Raw genomic sequence first — 21,460 nt, forward strand, 5'->3', positions numbered from 1 at the left:
TCAACAATGGGCCCTGGCAGCCAAAAGGGCCAACCATGTCATGGGGTGCATCAAGCACAGCATAGCTGGCTGATTAGCAGGTGACTGTCCCACTCTACACTGGACTGGTTTGGCCCCACCTTGAGTGCTGTGTGCAGTTTTGGACACATAAATGTAAGAAGGTCATCAACCTATTAGAGTGTGCTCAGAGGAGGGCAACCAAGATGGTGAAAGGCCTTGAGGGCAAGACTATGAGGAGTAGCTGAGGTCACTTGTGGTCTTCAGCTTGGAAAAAAGAAGGCTGAGGGGTGACATTATTGCAGTCAACGGCTTCCTCAAAGGGGGCAGTGGAGGGGGAGAGGCTGATCTCTCTCTGTGGTGAACAGCAATAAGGCACAATGAAATGGAATGAAGCTGCTTCACAGGAAGTTCAGATATTAGGAGAAGGTTCTTCACTGGGAGGGTTGTCGGTCACTGGAACAGGCTCCCCAGGGAAGTGGTCATGGCACCAAGCACATCAGATTTCAAGGAGCATCTAGATGATGCTCTTAGTTATATTGTTTAGTTTTAGGTAGTCCTGCAAGGAGCAGGGAGTTCGACTTGACAATCCTTATGGGTCCCTTCCAACTTGAGATGTTCTATGATTCTATGAAAAGCAGTGTGGTACCAGGCCACGGACAGCTGAGAGTCCAGCCTGCTAGACAAGTCTCCATGGGTGAGGCAGGTACAAGGTGAAGCCAAGGAGTAAAATTTGTGCGTTGGGACTAGCAGCATCCTATAAGAAAGCAAATAATGTATTTGCTTGTAAAACATTCCAGAAAGGTCCTATAGCATTTTCTGAGGGCAAAGGAGATGATCTCTTTGGCTAAACAAAGACCTAATAATTATCTCATTCTTCTCATTGCTGTTCATTGTACACTTCAGAGATCATGCCGATTCACAAATGCAAGACTGAGAGATATAAGCATCTACAGCTTATGTACAGCTCACCATTAAGGGTTCTTCACATAGATATAAGTTGACAAGCGCAAAATTTTTCTGTATACTGAATGACTTTTGTACCTACTTTGAAATAGGTAGAAAAGGACCTCTTAACCAAGGAAATAATAAGGCCCTCAGGTGTCTAAAGTTGGGTATCCAGTACCACTGCTCATTTTATAAAATTGAATTTGAACTATGTTAGTACTTTCTAAATTATGTATGATTATAAACACATCAGTTAAGTACAGGGCTGCATTTCCAGGCATAATAAAAAACATTAAATACAAAGTACACACTAGTGTTTATATAGCTAATTTTATTTCCAGAATTTATTATGCTTTTTAGGGCTTGTACTGAAATGGAGAAGTTCTTTCTAATTTCATTCTTACATTTTTCTACTCCACTACATGAACGATGAAACTGTGATTCAGCAGTTGTGGAGAACACTCTGTCTCATGAAGATACTTACAGTCTAAAATTTTTCTGGAAGGTACGTGATGTCTCATTGAACTGCTGCCAGCAATCTAAAACTCATTTATTCATGAATGAACTTGGCAGTAAAAAATCTAGTTTATACAAGTTTTTATTCTCTCTTTCCACCTTATCTCCAAAACCAATGTCTTCATGTCATTAATATTTTAGAGAAAAGAAAAAATAGAGTTGTGTTCATAATACAATTATGAGCTTTTACTGTAGCTTACAAAATTGTTCTTGAGTGAACACTGTTGCAAGTACTCTTAAATATAATGTATATACTTTCTTCTTACTTATATTTAGCATTTTATGAAGGTAGGTTGGGATTTTCCATAAGCTGTGAAATACTTTTTACTTTCATGAATATAGTTACAATACTCTTGACTTTGGCAATGACTGGACTACAGACCATCTTGTCAAAGTTGAGAATATTTAAAAGAACAAATGTGATTTGAGATCTGCCAACCAAGACTGTTAGAAATTTATTTACTCAGCCAACTGCCAGCTGGATGGACCAGCCCTGAGCTATTAGGGGTCTGAAAATTTTTTTATGTGTTTCCTTTCTTGTGACTGTTCAAATGAATTCATAGTTCTTGGTTTATGATTATTTATTTTATAAGCTTTGTTGTTTATTTGGGTCTTATGCTGTTAAACAGGCTTCCTGCCTAGTCTGACCTTTTTAAAATTTTCTACTTAGACTCTTATGTTCTAAAATCAAACATGTTACCCATTTCAATGCACCAAAACAAGAGTCAGTAAGAGAGAAATCTCTCACAATTTCCTAATTTCACACTCTCACAAACAATAGTTATACCACTTCTTTAGGTTACATTGTGATTATATTTTTTTACATTTTTGCCTTTTTTTAAATTTTATTTTAAAGTCAGTTTTCCCTCTGGCTAAAACAATCATTTCTTCCAGTTCACCCAAGGTTTAGGCCAGCAAATATAAGCTAGTGGAGCAGAAGAGGAAAGTTTAAAGAAATATGTGAATGTGAATGTGAAATAAAGAATAAAGAAAAAGTGAATGACTACTGGAGATGATGTGAGGGGAGTGGAAGGTGTTTTTTTCCCCTGTTTAATATTTTGTCAAACAGACAGCATTAAATTATTCAGAAAGTGGTCATGGTGACAGCAGTATGTAAGTGTATAAAAGAAAAAAGATCTTGCATCTGTGTTTGGCTTGGCTAACGATTTTCAGGATGTAAAATGAATTTAAGTCTTTGTCATCCATGTCTTGAGAGAGGAGAGCTTTTCCACAGTCATACACAGAATTTTTCATGCATAAACATGGGCAGTGCAAGTTTTTCCATTTGGCCCTATTCTGTACATCAAACTTGGTCTTGAGGAAAAATTTAAAGGGTGTTGCACAGCTTCAAATGTGAAAATACTATTAACACTTTAAGAATAATTGTGATTACCTGGTGAAAAAAAAATTACAACAAAGGACCATTCATTAGAATCTTGAAATGAAGATTCTTGAAATGAAGAATCTTGAAATGAAGGTAGAAAGTTGTATTTTAATCAATCACAACTTACTAGACTCAATATCAAGTTAAATAAGTGAAATGTTATGACCTGAAATATCAGGTCTACATGTGCATTACCAAATGTAGTTGTTTCATGGCAGCTGCCTATGTTTTCCTTTTTAGCTTCTGATAGAGAAAAAATAATTTGGTCCATCTTTCACTGGAAGTTAGAGTAACTTTAATTGTCTCATATTTGGTTCTCACTAGTAGCAACCATGAGGATAATTCTCATCAACCGGCGAATGTATCTTGCAATTTTTTAGAGCTGTAAGGAGAAACCCCCTGTGGTGGAGGCATTGCTAGCATATACATACAAAGCCTGTCATGTGTGGGAAGTCAGACTCAAAATTACTGCCCCTCCTCATTGACCCTAAAGTATATCAAACAAACAAAGAATGAGCTCTGGTGAATAAGCTATGAATTCACCCAATAGTGCGAAGACAACGACATACGTCACTAAAAACTTGCTTGCATTACAGAAATTCAGTCCAGACTGTGTCAAGTTTCTCTGAGATGCCTAGCCTTGAATCTACTTTAGATTCTTGCCTTCACATTCAGGACAGGTATGCAGGCTACATTTTTTTTATGGTAGTGACCAGAGTGTCCTGGTCTCAGCTGGGATGGAGTTAATTTTCTTCTTAGCAGCTGATGCAGTGCTGTTTGGATTTGGTGTGAGAACAATGTTGATGGCACACTGATGGTTTTAGTTGTTGCTGGGTGATGTTTCTGGGTGATGTTTATACTAAGTCAAGGACTTTTCAGTTTCTTGGGCCCTGCTAGCGAGAGTGCCACAGCCATGGCAGTTAACCTGAACTGGCCAAAGGGATATTCCATACCATGGAGTGTCATGCTGAGTACATAAACTGGTGGAAGAAGAAAGGGGTGGGGGTGGAGGTGGGGAGCAGGGGAGATGTTCAGAGTGATGGCGTTTCTCTTCCCAAAATGTGTGTTGGAGCCCTGCTGTCCTGGGGATGGCTGAACACCTGCCTGCCCACCGGAAGCAGTGAATGAATTCCTTGTTTTGCTTTGCTTGTGTGTGTGGATTTTGCTTTACCTACTACACTGTCTTTATCTCCACCCATGAGTTTTCTCACTTTTACTCTTCTGATCCTCTCCCCCATCCCACTGTGGGGGAAGTGAGTGAGCAGCTGTGTGGGGCTTAGTCGCCAGCTGAGGTTAGACCACAACACACATGAAGAAAATCCTGAAATGATGCAGTTATCTTTTTAAAACAGGAATTGAAAAAGAGCACAAGTTAGCCACAGTGTTCTCCAAGGTTTTTCAATCAGCAGTGACTTCGTTGCAGTCATACTCAATGTATAAACTAATTAACAATGGGTTAAAGAGGTCTGTATAAAATGTGTAATGTACATGTCTCTCTCAGTTGAAGACAACATATAATGATATTTGGGAGGTATTTCAACTATTCCTTTTATGTATAATTTCCCATACTTTCTTTATGAAGTAAAAGTACAAAAAAGAACATTAAAAAATCCCCATTATTTCACATAGTGAATGTGTTGGCTGGACTAACCCAGCTGTGAAGGCTGCAAGTGTTGTTCTTTGGGAAGACACATCTGCAGACCTTCCTCACCCCTGTGAATGAGCTGAGATGCCTCATGTGTGGATTTAAGGGTCAGGGGTACTTGCTATTCACTGTATTCAAAGAGTTAATGCTGCCTGATCCTAGCAAAGACATGCTTGTGAAAATCCTCAGAAAGAACAGCTTTCGTTTTTTCGGCTTCAGAACTGACAAACAGGCAGGAATTTGAGGGATTCCCAGTTTGTTCCTGTATGACAGATTTATATCACAAACATCCTTACCTGCTGAGCACTCTTTGCCTGTTGCTAGTTGTTTTGCTGCTGTTGACTCATCTTGACAACTTGAACTGATCACAGCTTAAAGCAGGGAAATACCTTCTGTTCCAAATGTGACAACTATTTTTTTTTAAAATAACATTTGATTATGCTCCAATTATCCTTTTGTAAAGACTAGTTCCATTGCATAATGTCTGCACAGCAGACTTGAATAGCAGAGATGAGTGCATGGGTAGCTTTTTATCAAACACTATAAATCATGAGTGTTGGTAGACTTGTCGGTGCTTTGAATGTACAGAGAGTTACATAAGTGCTAAGTCTTAGTATTGCTGTTTCTCAGTTAAAAAAAAACAACATAGGCTAATCCTGAAGTTTCTGAATTATACAATCCTTTAGCCAAAACTCATAGGCACCTTTCTGTACTCTTGCAGTTTCCTTCAGAGAGGTAAGGTTATACTTGCACCATGGCTCCAACAGCCCTACTACTATACCACTTCCTAAAGATATTGCCAGCTTGAGTTTTAAGGAACCATGTTAGTAACTGTTTCTGTAGTGATGCATCATTTGGAGCATATATGCAAAAGCTATCTTTAGATTTTGAGCCAGAAGTATACAGTTAGTATCTCAAAACACTACATTATACAGCTTGAATATATTCCAGTATATATTTTATGGTCTTTTTCTGCAACAAATACTTATGGATAGTAGAATATTACTAAGAGAATAAAAATAAAAAGGTTAGATTTTTCTAAGTGATTAAATTTGTGATGCAGTAGGCACCAGTGCTGCAAAGATCTGTATGATTTCTCACAATTTTTGCTCTTGATATTGGGCTTTGTATAACCCCAATAATTTGCAGTGGTGTTCTTGCTTTCTTAAGGTAAAGGTGTGAAAGGGCTTCTCTCAAACCTGCTGCATTAAAGTTTGTGTTTCAAACCTGTTTTGCATATGCATTTCTCATGACAATATAAAAGCTTAAGTTTGGAATGGCAAAGACAATAATACCAATTTTGAATTAGCTCAGTTAATCTTTTTGTGCTTCTAATTGGTATTCTGTGTCAACAAGGCCCAATACATTCACTGAGTGTCAACGCATTTCACAATTTGTCAGTACTGTCCAAAATATACAGAATAATTCGTGAACGACATATTTAAAAGATTCAATAGTAGAGCAAATAGGATTTCTGAAAGTTTGGTTAATCCCACACCATATCTTGCATTTCTTGACTCCCAGGTTTTCATGCTGCTAATACTGCAAACATTTCCAGCCATTAAAAACTTGAGAATTACTTTCTTCCCTATTAGCTTCTGGCACAAGCCTGAATCATCAGTTCTTCTGGCTTGCATTTTCTTTTTGCTATCCTTCTGACTGTTTTCAGTGAGAGGACTTTCTTTTTTCCTAGAAAATTTTCAAAAAAAGAAAGCTTTTTTATAATAAAGCAGTGGATCAATGGGTTAAAAGACATATAAGACTGGCACAAAAATTTTGAGATTTAGTAAAACTAGAATTCATCTTGTTCTAACATGGATCCACTCTGAAAAATATAATAAAGATACAAATATGATAATTAACTTGTTTGAACTTTTGCCTCATGGGTAGAGGGAAGAGAGCAAGAAATGCATCAAGAGTGTAAAAAGTATCTATGAAGTTTAATTCATCCTTTCCCCCTCCCTTCACACCTCTTCTGCCAGTCTCTCCCTTTTCCAGCAATATTCTGAGCAGCATATCATTTACTTGGAGAAAAAGGTGACAGGGCCCTTCTGCAGGAAACTGTCACACAGGGTTGGGTTTGGCAGGCTGGATGGGGCTAGGACTGGTTTTGCTGCTGCCTGAGGCTGAAAAATGCATTTTGGGTGGAATAACCAGAGTGGATTGTAGCGTGGGAAGAGCTGGGAAGCAAGTGTACAGACCAAGCCCTGAGGCTGTGTGTACAGTTGGGGAAGAGAGGGAGAGCAGATTGGCCTTTGCAGAGAAGGGGAGTGCTATGTAAAAAGCTTGTAAACTACTCTGTGTGAAGGGAAAAATAATGTGTAAGTAGAGGTATTTTACTCATTTGTGCTGTTCACTGTTGGTGGCACCTGATTTATTTCATCTTTCTGTTTAATTTTTTAAATAAATGTATTTGTCATCATACAAGACAGGAAGTGTCTTGCAGCTTAGAATCCTGAAAATCTCATGGCAAAAACCAACACAGGACACTGTTTTGTCCTTGACAGACCCCTCGAAATTCTTTCAAGCCTGCTGAAGTGATCAAAGTCTCTTAGAGCAATAGCCTTAGTTATCGTGCAGGGTCCCTTCTGCTATCTGTGAACACAAACAAGTAGAGGATAATGCAATTAATATCAAATGGAGCACCATGCTTGATGACCTGCTGACATAGAAGATCGGGTTTTGAAGAAATAATATGTTGTGGAAAAATACTCCCTATTAAATTTCCCATTGCTGCTCTTTGCCAAATCTTTGTAAGCAGGTCATAACTCCTAGTATTACAAAGATTTCTGTCACAGTAGCCAATCTATGGTTAATTCAGCCTGGCTTCATCTGCAGGTGGACACCTGCAGTTAACTGTGGGCTTTTTTCCCCATACTCTGTCTAAGGTAAAAGCAGAAGTTGTGGGGGAACAAAAACACCACCCCCACCCCACCCCCCTTAGGTTTGTTTCTTTTCATTGTGAGAGATTATAGATGTGTCCAATTGTCTTACTACTGATGGCTTTTTTTAAGCATATCTTGTAACTTTTACAAATGGCATCTCATAACTGTTGGTTTAAAATATGTAGGTAACTTTCTTACTTTTTGTCTTGCTAATGTTAGTTCTGAATTTCTTTATTCTATTCTAACAAATGCTAAGTTTTCGATTTCATAAATAAGTTATCCTCAGCATCAGTCTCTATTTCTGATAAATGTTATTTTATCATATAACTGTATACAAGTTCCAGTGAATATAATGTTATACAGTGTGGGAATAATTTTTTTCTTTATGTGCCTACTGAACACATAGAGATCTTTAGGATTATGTCCTAGGGGTTTTTTAATAGCTATGAATAGAGATACAAAATTGTTTCTTAGTTAGGCCTCTGTCTTTACCTTTTGTTAGCTGTAAATTAATTGATTTTAATTTTCTCTGTCATAAATATGGAAAAAAGTATTTCTAGTGCATGCAGCACTATTTTACAAAAATTATTACAGATAATTCCAAAGTTAAGACTTCTATTGGCATCTGTAGAAATATTTTAAATTGTTGGCTTGGCTGTTTGTTTGCAGTTTGTTTTTCTGTGAATTTACATTGATGTAATGTTTCTATTCTTAAAGAATTTTTTACTAAAAAAGTTTATTACAACTATTGTAAATGTATACATTATATTGTTATTGCTCTTCTCTTTACCTTACCATTAATACTCTACTTCCTTTCCTGTGTTATTAAAAAAAAATTCTCCTACAGATACTTACAAGGTAGATGAAACAATATTTTTATGCAGTTTGTCTTTAGTCATTTAATATGAAGATGGCTACACTAAGCTGATGTCTGGCTTCCTTTGTAGTCAAGGAGGAGGGAGACTCTCCTCCAAAAGGTGATTCATTCCACTTTAATTGTCTGTTACATTCTGTGCACCGACTACAATCGACTTAGCTGGTCCAAAAGGCTTATCAAGCTAATCAGAAATATCAAGAAAGCGATTTTCTCAACACGTGCTTGAAGTAAGATTAAAAAAAAAAATTAAAAACAATGTGCTTGTGGACTTTAGGTGATCTCAAAGAGAGACAAAACTTCAGATACTTCAGAATCACAATTTTATTTCCTAAATATTGTATTCATCCTATCTGAGATGCTAAACTTGGTCTCCAGTAAAGAAAATGTGAGAACCAGGCTTCTTCTAAATTTCTTTTGAGATAGTCACTGATATTTTTAGCACGTAAATACGCATCCATTAATTTTTTTCAATAATTGTGGTGGTATTAGATAACTAAAAAAGTTTTCTGGAACCCCATCAGAAAGCAATAATGATTGAAAATTTCTGCACAAAATGTGTAGTGTGTAGTCACAATTAGTAACTTGGAACAGCGACTGATTGTTTAATTTTGTATGCTTAGAGGAGTTGCCGCTGCACACAGGTCTTATCCCAGAATCAAAGAAGGTATAGAAGTCCCATCCTGCAGTGTTTAAGCTTCTTAGAAAATTAGCATAATTTAAAGAATCATACTAATAGTTTATGTATAGAGTAAATAGATTTCGACCTAGTATCTCATATGGCAACCTAAGAATGATTTTCAAGCAGTTGTTTACATTTTGCAGTTTTCTGTGTCTTTCCGTCTGTTGTCTGTTGCAACAGAAGTCGGTCATATTTTATTTCCATTACAGAGTAGACTAGTTGGGCAGCTACAGTAAAAATGAAATATGTTTCCTATGCTACAACATAATAGTTAATGAAACAATGAATATATTACTGTTGTTGACTTAAGCATAGAAGCCCAGATACCCTCATTCCTAGATCATGCTAGCTTTCTATTTGGTAGATAAGTATTTCTATGTATGCTCTCAAAGCCAAAGGTTAAGGTATAGAGTTTTTCCACTCTTTTGGAAAAGGTGAAGATAAGGTGAAATGGCCAGTTAAAACAGCAAGCAATTAATTGAGTCTCTCTGTTAACAGGAAGAAGGTCAACTGCACATAACCATTCTGATTACACAGTTTCTGTTACAAGTGGCTGAGTCATTTAACCTCAAAGTGGTTAGATTGGAAGGCTGAGAACCAATTAAATGGAATTTTACTTCAAAATACTAGCTATGCTTCTGAGTTACTGTAGTATTTTGAGGTTTTTGAGAGTGGCTTGGCAAATAGTTTTACCGTACCAATTAGTTTTATTGCCATAAAGCATTTTAATTAGTTTTCAATTTTCCTCTTCTATTTATTTATTTATTTATATTACCTTTTTCCTTGCCTTACTTTGGCTAACTGGCTGAAATTTTTAATGGTAATTTCTAATGGAGATGTATTTGTTTGTTGTTTTTTTTTTTTTTTTTTTTCTTTCTGTCTTTTTAATGACTTTGTCTTGTACATAATTGTGAAAGTTTTCCAGATGCACAGTTTTGATTGCTGGATCCAAAGCATAGAAAGGGTTGCTTAATTTTGTCACATAGGAATTATATGTCTAGTTTGCACCAGGGAGAATCCATAGTTATCCACTGCCAAAAATCCAAATTATTTGTGATAGCCTTTCAACCATTTATGAAAAATGCTGAAAATCTGCTACTACTACTGTCTCATCTAACAATGAGGCCGCAGCTATATAGCATGCTGTAGATATACCAGGGAAAGCTCAGTTGCTTTGAAAGTGTGCAGATCTTTATTTTTTTCCCTCCAACTCCTGCTTCATCTTAGTGTAGGACATTTCCGCTAAATAGCATCTGGTGCCAGGAGATACATTATGGGTGGGTATTTACCATGGAAGCTATTTTTTTTTTCCTAAATGTATTATCCTTGGAGAGGTACTTTCCTGCTCTGTTTGTAAATTCAGGATGAAATCAGAATGTAGAGAGGAGCTAAGGAATGGGGGCCTGTGAGAAAGAGAAAGAAGAAATAAGCGTGGATATGCAAGAACTGCAGAGCCTGAGAGAATTTTTTGCATGTTCTAATTATTACATGGCTGTATGGCAAAGTGTGTGACTCCTTTCTGGAGGCATTGTGCAGATTATATATTCAGATTGTTATTTTTGTTTAGAAATTACTCAGGATTCACCATGAAGTTTCAAAGAAGCAATGTTTTAGGTAATGTCAAACACTTTAAAATTTAATAAAAATTAAATAGTACATTTCCTACAATGCATAATCCTGATTTGTAGTTATTATAAAACACTAGTTTCAGTAAAAACAAAATAGTTTTTTGGCAGTGAGTGATTTTGCTTTTTAACAGCGGTTTGACTAAAAAATGCTAATGTAACATGGAGTTAAATTAAGAATTACAGGATGTTATGAGAAGTACCATTTTCCCCATATTTTTAATTATATCTTTGTACATATTTTCCACTGGAGCTGCAGAGCAAATCAAGCATCACTGGAACTTATGCCTAACCAGTTGGTTCAACTGCTGTCTTGAAGTACTTATTTTGTAAATTATGGATGAAAAATCGTGCATGTTCAAAATAGTTCACTAAACCAGTATTTATTAGGACTGTGGCCTGCTTTCTAAAATTTAGCCCAGAGGGAATCCAGAAGCGATTGAATGTTTTCCATTGCCCTCATTATCTGCTGACATTGTCAAAATTACGTACAATTTCTGCGTAATATTTCTGTTTGTAAAAACTGCTAATCTATTTCATTCCTTTAAACTTATAATACTGTTTAAGGTCAAAACTGATTCAAAGATTGCTGGCAGGTGAGCATGGATTCAAACAGTTTTTGTAGTGTGGAATACCATTTGGAAAATGCCTCTTTAGCAGTTGAAAGGGAAGAAAGACAAAGGAGAAAATGCAAATGACTTCAAGACTTGCAATAACTTTCCAGTATTTAAAACAAAGATAAGGGCCTTAAAAATGTCTTATCCGAGGAAAATTATCACATGAAATTTCTCGTTCTATCAGTCAGAGCTAAAATGTGGTTGAGGTCAATTGATTCAGAAATAGGTCTTGTCAGCAAACCTCATATGTTTTATCAATATAATTTCAAAACAACTAGATAAATATAATTTTAATAAAGGCCATAATATAGTATATTTGGTTTCTTGAAGAATTCTTTTTACTACCACATAATATCCTGATCAGCAAACTTGCCTTTTATGGGATTTTTGTGGGCCACATTAGACATTATAAACAGGCTCAGTTCAACTGTGAATATGTAGATATGGTTGGAGAGACATCTGTGAATGGGAACAGTTCCAGCAGATTGCTTTGTGATCCAAAGCAAGGTACTAGTTTTGTCGACTGTCTTCATAATCGTTGGCTAAGCTTGCAAGCAATATAGGTGCAGATAGGGCAATGAATAATAAGGTAGCCATGTCATTACAGCATGACCTGAATCACATGGTTACTGTCCAAAAACATGCTTTACAGAATGTGAAGTACAAGTAGTAATCAAAACCTTATGGGTTAACTGCTAGCAAGCAGTTTTGGCATCAGCCTCTAGGATGAAAAGGATGAGCTTTTTGCCTGAATATACAAAATAAATGGAATATTAAGAAACAGGAAAGAGATTTTGCATTGAGCCAGCATAATAAAACCAGGTTGCTCTACTTTTTATCATTAATTATAGTAATAATTCAAGCTGAGTAGTACTAGGTTCTCATGTCTGTGTGCCAAGAAAAGAATGGAAATGTTGGAGGAAGTTTGAAGTATGGTCACAAAAGTGGTCCTGGAACTGGAAAACTAACTGTATTCTAAGAAGTTTAAGGATTTCTAGCTGATGAATCCAGTGGAAATTTAAGAACTGTTGTGCTTAAATCTTTGTGCATGAATAAGAATTAAGACATTGAAGATTTTCTGTCTTGTAGGAGAAGGCATGAAATTTAAATTTAAGTTGGATAAATTCAATTTTGAAAGCAGATGCAATTTCCTAATAGCAAGGATAATTAAACTTTGGAGTATTTTCTCTGGATATTAGTCTCATTGTCACTCAGAATATTTGAGACATGATATCATCGTAACCTTCTCTAAAAACACTATCCAAAAAGAAAGCATAAAAAAAGTAGCTGTGGGCTACAGAAGTTAATTAACGTGATCAGTATCTTCTGGCATCAGAGCCTGCATCCCAGAAAAATACATTGTTTTTTAAGGTATCAGCATCATGCTTCTTCATATATTTGTGTAAGACTAAAGGCTGTACATAGAAATTACAAATAATTTATGTTGTGAGGCACCTCTCATGATTACCTACTTCTACCAACCACTCAAGGCAGGTTCAACTCTGAAGTTGGGTCAGGCAGCTCAGAGACTTGTCCCGCTGAGCTCTGAGTACTTCTGTGATTCCCAGCCTGTTAGTGCAACCTGCACCCCCGCTTAACTACATGCAGTGCGAAATTTTTTTTGGTATCCATCTGGAACTTCCCCTGCTGCAACTCTGCAACTCATGCTGTTTCCTCACTTTCTTCTGCTATGCACCTCTCTGAAAAGTCTGAATTTTTAATCACCACTTAGATGACAATAGCAATTAAACTCTTTGTCTCCTCTCTGATCTGCACAAACCAAATTTCCTTAGCCACACTGCTGTTACATTACTCTTCTGTTGCTAATGTTTTGGTGTTCTGTCACTTTTTCCAGTTGTGAGTATCTTTCTTGTCCTGGTGGGTCCAAACTGAACACAGGTATTGGACCTGGTTACTGGATACATTTAATGCAGTGATTCCATATAGTAGAAATTGACAACAGGAATGACAGCAAAAAAGAATAAAAGAAGTGTGGTCATTTTTTTTCCTCCCCTATTATACTGTGTGTTATTTTCCACAAGACAGAAAATGTCTCAGAACCTGTGATGTAATTAGTTAAATATTACTTTTATTATGAGATTCACTATCTGCATAAGGTAGTATGGAATTCAGGTAAAAGTTAGGGACTGGGAAAAAGTGAAATGAACAGATTAAAAATGTTTTGGTTTAGAAAATAGGTGCATATATTAACTGAATTTGCATTCTTGCACGACATTTTGAGTTGGCTATGTTGCATCTGTTTTATCCTACTTATAGTACTGGGAGGAATGAGAGAATGGCTATGACTGCATAGTTCCTACTGAACAGAGTTTGAGCATCAACTACCATGCTGGCAACAGGAAGCTCCTTTGTCCACGGACTAAGGGCACTAAACTTTTTTGAGGGTCAACATCTTTATCTAGTATATGATGCATCCATGTAAAACTCGCTGCTTATCTTATTAAGCGAGACCAGAAAATAAGGATGAGATAGATCCACTGTTTTTCCATTTCCTCTCCTTCTAAGCATGTTTTAAAAGTAAAGCCACTGCAACTGTACTTTGAGGTTCCCAATTTCATAGGTATATTTATGCCATTTACTCTTGAGCTCCATCTACATTTTAGTTACTGCTCTAGCTATTTTCTGGATCCCCAAAAGGCTTGAGAAGGAGTTAAACAACTAATTTTTCATCCTGCAGCAATTCTGGAAATTCCCAGAAGTGTAAACCATAACTATGCTGGAATTTTTGATCAGACAATAATTAGTTTTGGGAAATGAAGAGGTCACTGAGTGAACGGCTTTGGATCACAGTGTTACGAATCTCAAAAGCTCCCCCTCACCCTGTTTTATGGATTTAAATCCTTCTCAGTATCTGGCATTAGCAACCTAAATAAAAGCAGAAATAATGTTTCTGAAGAAGGTCCCTTCATTGTATCAGTCTGTTGGCGCTCTAACAACACAGCGTTTATTGTTTCTATTGCCTCCATGTACTTGATGATCAAATCACATAAATCTCAATCTGAAGTAAACTGAGAATAATCAGAAGGCAAACTTCCAGCTACTGCCTATCTATCTCATAAAAAGTGAAGCCATGTGCTAACAGTAATATACATATATCTGCATATACATAGGTACACTGTGAAAACTTCAGGCACTTTTCACTGCAACTTTTTAATTAATTCCTGTTATTTTTCCTGCTCTAGAAAATGCTCAGTTAGTATCAAAATTCCAATGATTTTCAAAAGTGAGTACAAAATCCATCCAGGTAGACTAGGTTAATGGATGGGTAATATTAAATGTACATAGATCATCGAAGTATCTAATTCAAGCTATCTGTTTGAAATAATTACCTCCTTTTCAATTATGAGTTCAAAGTGGAAGGTCTTATCTTCTTTTTCTAGTGCATGCACCCAGAAAATATGATTGCTCATACAAGGAAAAAAAATAAAAATCGTATGTGGCAACACTCCTTTAGTTGGGCTTTACTGTTATTCAAGTCTAATTTCTTACTTTTTGTATTAGCTATTGCACTAATCTCTTGAAAAATAGTACTTCTTTTGATGTGGTTGCTGTGTGTCTGAGCATCAAACATTGTATTTGATCATTGTTCAGGATTAGTAGATTACTTTTTTTTAATTTATTACAAAGACTGCATGCTCAGCAGGGAATGATATCACATAGCATTTGGGGATACATACTAATGTAGCCCTTTGGAGATATGAATGAATCCATTTGGAGATACGAATCAACTATCTTCTTTCATGGGATCTTAGGATATAGCCTATAAAGCACTGTCTCTCTAGAAAAGCCTGCAGAAACTTCAGTTTCAAGCTCTTAAACACAATTTTCTGTGGGCACTCTTGAGAAGAATGTAGTTAGACAACTCAATGAAAAAAAGGGTCAAATAGCACATAAAAAGTGGAAATGTTATGAAAATTTAGTGATTGATCAAATGTTAATTAGCTTATGGAACAATTATTTAAAACTGTGCTACACAGTATCTACCAGAGTAAATAAATAATTGAAATGATGGAAAGGGAAAAGTTTAGGAGAAACATTGTGACTGAAGTACTCAGCTGCTCAGTCAGGAAAGGAGGTATCTTTCAGATAATTGTCAGCATTTTTATCTGACAATCACTTGCTAAAGAGTGGATTTTCCTTCCGGCTGTATCATTCCTCCTGTCTTTCCTGGAAAACATGTTTTGTAGTACTGCAATCCCATGCTGTTCAATACAGGGTTGAAGATAGAAGAATGGATGCTTGTATAAATTTATGTGTGTGTATATAAATATGTGTGTGTGTCTGTCTGTTTTTCATAAGAGTATATAATTAAAAATAAAAACATAAATAAATGTTTCATTTTTATTGGAGAAGCAATATTGAGGTAGTAAGTAGGAAAAGTTGTCAGTGCTCTCCTGAAATAGAACCCAGTGTCACTTTCTAACAGAGATTCCACTATTCTATCCCTCCTCAAGAAGTTACCTTTTCTTATGAATTTGTCAATTACTAGTTTCTTTCAAACTGTGGTTTTGGGGATACATCACTGATAAAACCCAGATGAAGATATCTAGCCAGTCTTCATCCTAATCAATATTTTCTCTCCATGATGATATGCAGTGTCTTCAGCTCTAAAAAGCATTTAAATAAAGGAAACTGAACTCTTTACAGCTCTTCTGCTAATGCATATCTTTTAACTTTAGGACTAAATGTGTGTGTAGGGAGAGGCAGGGTTCCTATGTATTCTGCATTTTTTTTTCCCAGCACTATCGATTGGATAGTTAGAGGGATACCTGCCCCAGAATAGTGTGTAGGCTGGAGGTCAGAATACTGCATTTTGAGGTACTTGCTCTGGGTGAGTAAGGAATGTGAATCTGCTCTGGTCACCCTCAGGCGTGATCTACCTTCACATTTACTTAATCTTTCTGTCTCAATCCCTTTTCAAACAAATGACCGAATGTGAGAGGCTTTAATCCAAAATTAGTGATGTCCTGATGGCACGAGCATTTGTTTATCTGTTTTTACTGTGGTGGAATTGTGCATTAGTTTTTAATGAAAGCTGGGTGTGGATGAGGACTATACAGCTGAAAGTCAATACACAGTAAGACGAACATTGGTTTAGGAGAAGGAACTGGGTTTATTACCAAAGCTAATTGTGGCAGGTTCTTTATGCTGAGTCGCTAAGACTGCATCTGGAAAACCACAAACAAATACATACCAAAAGTCTAATTTTCCCTTGGTAAATTGTTTATCTTAAAACTCTGAATCTGGGTTTTGGTGTCATGATTCATGTCTTTGTGCATGAGCCTGAGATTTCTGCATTGCACTGTGCATAAGTTTAAAGTTTGGAACAAACCACAGATTGTTGCTAAGGCCGAGTGGATTGTCCCATTGTCAGAAGGTGTTTCAGAGAATATGTTGGTCTTTTGTCCTATTAATTGCAGCCAGCTATCAGGTGACCTGTAGGTGAAGTTCAAATAATTGTTTTGACAGATGAACTAAAAAATATTTATCAGCCTTGGATGCTACACAGGCCATTACTTTCTTTTTATATTATATAGTGGTCATTTTCCTGAAGTGCTTGAACAAAGAATACCGCTGTTTAAAGAGAAACTGGCAACAACGAGTTATCTTCAAATTTGATGGTTTGAGGGACACACTGCTAGACTTGCCTGTTTTCCACTTTTCTTCATGGAAAAAGGAAAAGTGGCTGTAAGTGGAGTAGAACTGAATCTGCATTTAAGAAGTTGATTTATTTGCCAGAGGTGGTTTTCCCAGTGCATTCCTGATGTGCTGCTGACAGCTACTTGTGCATTAATATTTGTAATAAGCTTGAGATTTTCATAGTAAATTTGACTGTTTCTATTCACAGTGCTGTCCCTAATTCATGCCTAGTAAAAAACGGTTGCATGTAGATCAGGAAATATTTTACTGAGGAAAATGTAAGCTTAACTTTTTGGGAGGCTGATTTAGAAAATGGTCAAGGAATGGTGACTTCCCTATGAAACATCAGATATGGATCTGGTTGGTAAATGTACAGATAGTTGGTATTAAATCATATTAATTCATATTAATGGTATTTATATCTTCTGAGTGCCATCTTTGGGAGACAAAATATGTTCATTGTGTGTAAGAAATCTCATCTCTTCCCACACAATATCACTTGAAAGGAACATGCCTGAATACGAGCTTTTATATAAGGGGAATGAAAAAGTACAGCATACTTTAGGAGAGGTGCAAACAGGTAAAACAGTTTCTATTCCCTTCTGTTTTGAATGACTTGCAATTTCAAAGATTATTGCTTGTTATCCAGATATCAGTGACAGAGCAGGACTAAACTATTACTGGTTTTAGTAATTTTTTTCCGAAGGAAGTAAAATTAAGTGAGAGGTCAGTAATTACAGTACAATATATATGTACTAATCAAGTGAAAATGCTTACATGAGGAATTTCGAAGAACCTTTGAAAGTAAGGTGTTAAACCAGAACAGAATTTTGAAACAACAAACTTAAAATTTATTTTCATTCAGTCTTTAAGAAATGCACGGTTCATCACATACTTTATGTATTATTTCCATTACTTAATTTTTACATGAAAATACTGCAATCTGAGCCTAAATGAATAAAAATTTAAATCAATTAGAAGTATTTTTTGCAAATATTTTAAATTTATAATAGTTTGTAATAATAAAAGTGTGCTGTTTTTACTTAGACTGCTCTGATTCAGAATAAGAGGTGGTCAGTGCTCAATTGAGTGTGAATTGAAGCCTGCTAGGGTGCAGCATCAGAAAGCGCTGTGGATACTCTGTATCTTTAAATCAGCATCTAAAACTTGATTAATTCCTCCCAAGACTGACAAGTAGAATACTACTAAAGTGTGTATTCTCAGCCTGATAAAGAACATGAAAGATAAGACTGAGCTGAAATATACAAATCTTTGGGTAAAATTAATGCTAAATAAAATATTATCATAAATTATATCATGATTTGAAAATTCCAGTGATGACTAGGGAATAAAAGTATGGTCCTTATTGATGTCCACAGCTCCACACTGCTTTGTAAAAATAGGATTTTCAGGCTTGGTAAAATGTAAAGTGAAACTATTTGGTATTTTGCAATTCAAAATTATGCTTCTTGAATTTTGTATCATTACATTGAAATAGAAATATGTCTCAAATATATTGACACACACAAAAAAATCCAAATCACTTTTCAAATGTTTGGAATACTTTTTTCACTTCCTATAAAAAAAAATAAATCGAAAGTCTGAAAATATTTTTCTTTTTAACTTTTGGAACTGAAAGTGAACTGCAAATGCCTTTAGTCATGCAGCAGTGTGAGCAAGTTTTTCATCCAGATTCATCTCAGCTTTGCTTTTTAAGGACATGTAATCTTAGCGTGCTATCAGTTGACTAGAGATGAGCTTAAAGGTACTGGTCTATTGTAAGGGTGTCATGGCAAATGTATTTAGGCGTGAAAACTGTAATATAAAGCTCTTGCAACTTCATGTCTAGCAGGCTGTACTTGGAGTCTAATAGACAGAACCTAAGCATCAGCGGAAAGTCAAAATGATTTGTTCCTTCACTGACTTTCTTATATAAAAGCAGCAGATAGAAAGATTTTTTTAAGTAACAGGAAAACACTCTACTAAATTTGCATAGTTAAATAATTAAAAGTGAAAAATTGAAAAAAAAAAAGGTAAAGTATATAGAAAAGAAAGAAATCTTATGGTGCACATATGTCTACATTAACCTGTCAAAACTATTTGTTTTCTGATTGTCCTATCTATTAACATACATACAGCCAGTTGGAGTATTCAGGCCGGGCATGCGAGTTCAGCTTTGGTTTCTCATAATACTACATAATGCATGATCAGAATCCACTCAATAAAACATGCTTATCAGAAAATAACTTGAAGTGAAAACATGTTATTTCATTAAGAAGCTCTGGATAAGAATGAAACCTTCAGAAAATTTTACAACTTTTTTTAAACTTCCATAATTCCCTAGGCAAGTTTTACCTAAATTAGTGATTGATATATTAATATAACATAGGGAGCATTTTTTTTTTCCCAAAGTGAGTGAATGAGATGAATGTTTGAACACAATATGATTGGAAATTCTGGTTTCCATATGTTAATCTATTTGCAAAAGTACCCTCTTCACTGGTAGTGGGACGTTCTACTTTTAATGTTGTAGAGTGTAATTTTCATGATAAAAGGTATGTTGATTATTGTGGTGTCTGTAAGCCGGTCCATTTTTCAGCATTTACTTTTCAGTGATGGTTTGCAATAGGAATGATTACAGTAGCTTCACGTCAGTGTGGAACATCGTGATTGATGCTATATCAAGGAGAACATGGAATCTCCTAATGACTTTTAATAGTGTCTATTTCTTTGTGGAATTTCTTTTCATTTTCTTAAAACAACAGGAACATTACTGATTGTATAACCTTATTCCCTGTCTCAGGTCTCCTAGAAACCCTGAACAGAAGATCATTAAACGAGTGATTGCTCTTGAAGGAGACATTATCAAGTAAGTATTTTAAGCCTTAGTCTCTAAGTCTTTATAGGAATAGTGCAGCTTTTCAGTGGATTTTAAATCAGTATCCTAGACAACGAGAACTTTCTAGTATTTTCTTTCTATCTGTTCTTAACAGGGATGTCAGCATTGTACCTGTCTCTTTTTTAATGAGAGGAGAAATGCTACACAAAACTGCTCATTCTCTCATGAAAGGTACATGGGTGCAAATAATACTTGTTTCTTAGAATATCTCTGCCACACGTCAAGGCAGGTAATTGTACAGCATTTGTTCAATAAGATTATATGGCTGTGATTTTTCAGTTAGAGACTCCAGCTGCTGTTTCATACTGTGGTTGGCAAATAAAAGTAGGGTGGTTTTTAAAGTTTGTTTGTTTGTTTCATGTTTTTTTTGGGGGGATTAATTTATTTTATTTTATTTTTGAGGCAAAGAACCCTCATAGACTACTGTCTTCACTGCAGTGTGTAGGAGTCTATAGGGAATACGCTGGAACTGATATGGAGTAAATTATTCTATCAGAAAAAAAATGTGTAGCAAGAGTAGACTCTAGAGTACTTCAAGACTTGGTTTACTCTGACAGATAGACCTTCCTACTGGGGCTAGGTGGAAATAAATTCCTAGTAGATGTAAATCAAAAGTTTTTGTGAGAACAGTATTATTTTGATGAAAATGCTTGTTGAAAAGGTTTCTTTTTCCCAGGTACAGAATACAATTGGCATAGAGCTGGAAGTGTATATCCCTAGTTTCCCACACTATAATATGAATGACCCTGGGAGCTCTCAGACAATATGGCAGACTGAGACTCAATTCATTTAGATAATAACTCTTGCACTGGTGCGGTGAATACTTAACAAGTACTTGGCAGCTGCAATTCAAATCAAGTATTTAAGTATGATCTCAATGAATCCTAGTGAATAGCAGCACTGGTGGGCTTTTGGGTGCTTGGAATATGTTTGTTGAAGCAAAATATCTGAAATAACACACACTAAGAAGATAATTTGATGTCAAAACCTATGGACATTACAGCTAAAACTAGCTATCGCTTTAAAGAACTAAAAACATAGGAGTAGTGTGCATTACTGAGTGATGCCTTTTATAGACCTACATCCCTAAGAAGGTACTTATTCCTTGATGTAGTTGATATTAGTGCTGTAATTCATTTAAGTATAAAACTGGTGTGTTCATGATTCAGTATTCCTCATTCATTTCTGTAGTAATGTCAGAAAGAGATCGCAATATAAGGCAATTTCAAGTGTTACTTTTCACTGTTCTATAATATTCACATAGTTGTCTGAATTTTTGAAACTGAATATTGTTTTTAATAATACAAGACATTTAATAAATTAAACTCCAGATGTAGGAAATTAATTATGCTGTACATTCAAATGCCTTAAGACTCTGAAGTTTTCATTAACTTCTGTGGGTGTTCTTGGCCAAATGGACAAAGGTATGGGGCGTAATAGCTCTCAGATTGTTAGCAGAATACTGATGAGCCTGTAGGTTAGTGAATCACTCATGGACACAGAATTGAGAGAGACACTCTACAATGATCCTCATTTGTCTGTGGTAAAAGAGGTTAGATTAATTTATTGATAGAAATATTAATCTCAGTAATTCAGATGGGCATTTTTTCTATTTAAATGCATGAAAATTGTCCCACAGCTGTTTGCTTTAACAGTAGAAACTAGTTTTTAGCTAAAGAATAAATTATCAGACTACTATAACTTATTCAGTTTTTATTACGTATTTG

At 35.7% G+C, this 21,460-nt stretch overlaps 1 protein-coding gene across 7 annotated transcripts in view; it reads left to right on the forward strand.

Annotated features, from left to right (window-relative positions):
* IMMP2L (inner mitochondrial membrane peptidase subunit 2) overlaps window positions 1-21,460 on the forward strand; it is a 483,477-nt gene that overhangs the window by 301,480 nt on the left and 160,537 nt on the right. For all 7 annotated transcript variants that reach the window (XR_013929243.1, XM_080394188.1, XM_080394189.1 and 4 more), the window contains exon 4: window positions 19,638-19,703. Coding sequence is in view for 6 of the 7 variants with exons in the window: in XM_080394188.1 (XP_080250314.1) it covers window positions 19,638-19,703 (66 nt within the window). In the remaining variant the exon portion in view is untranslated. The remainder of the gene's footprint in view (window positions 1-19,637; window positions 19,704-21,460) is intronic.

This window comes from Falco punctatus, assembly GCF_963210335.1.
Source record: "Falco punctatus genome assembly, chromosome: 6".
Taxonomy (NCBI): Eukaryota; Metazoa; Chordata; class Aves; order Falconiformes; family Falconidae; genus Falco; species Falco punctatus.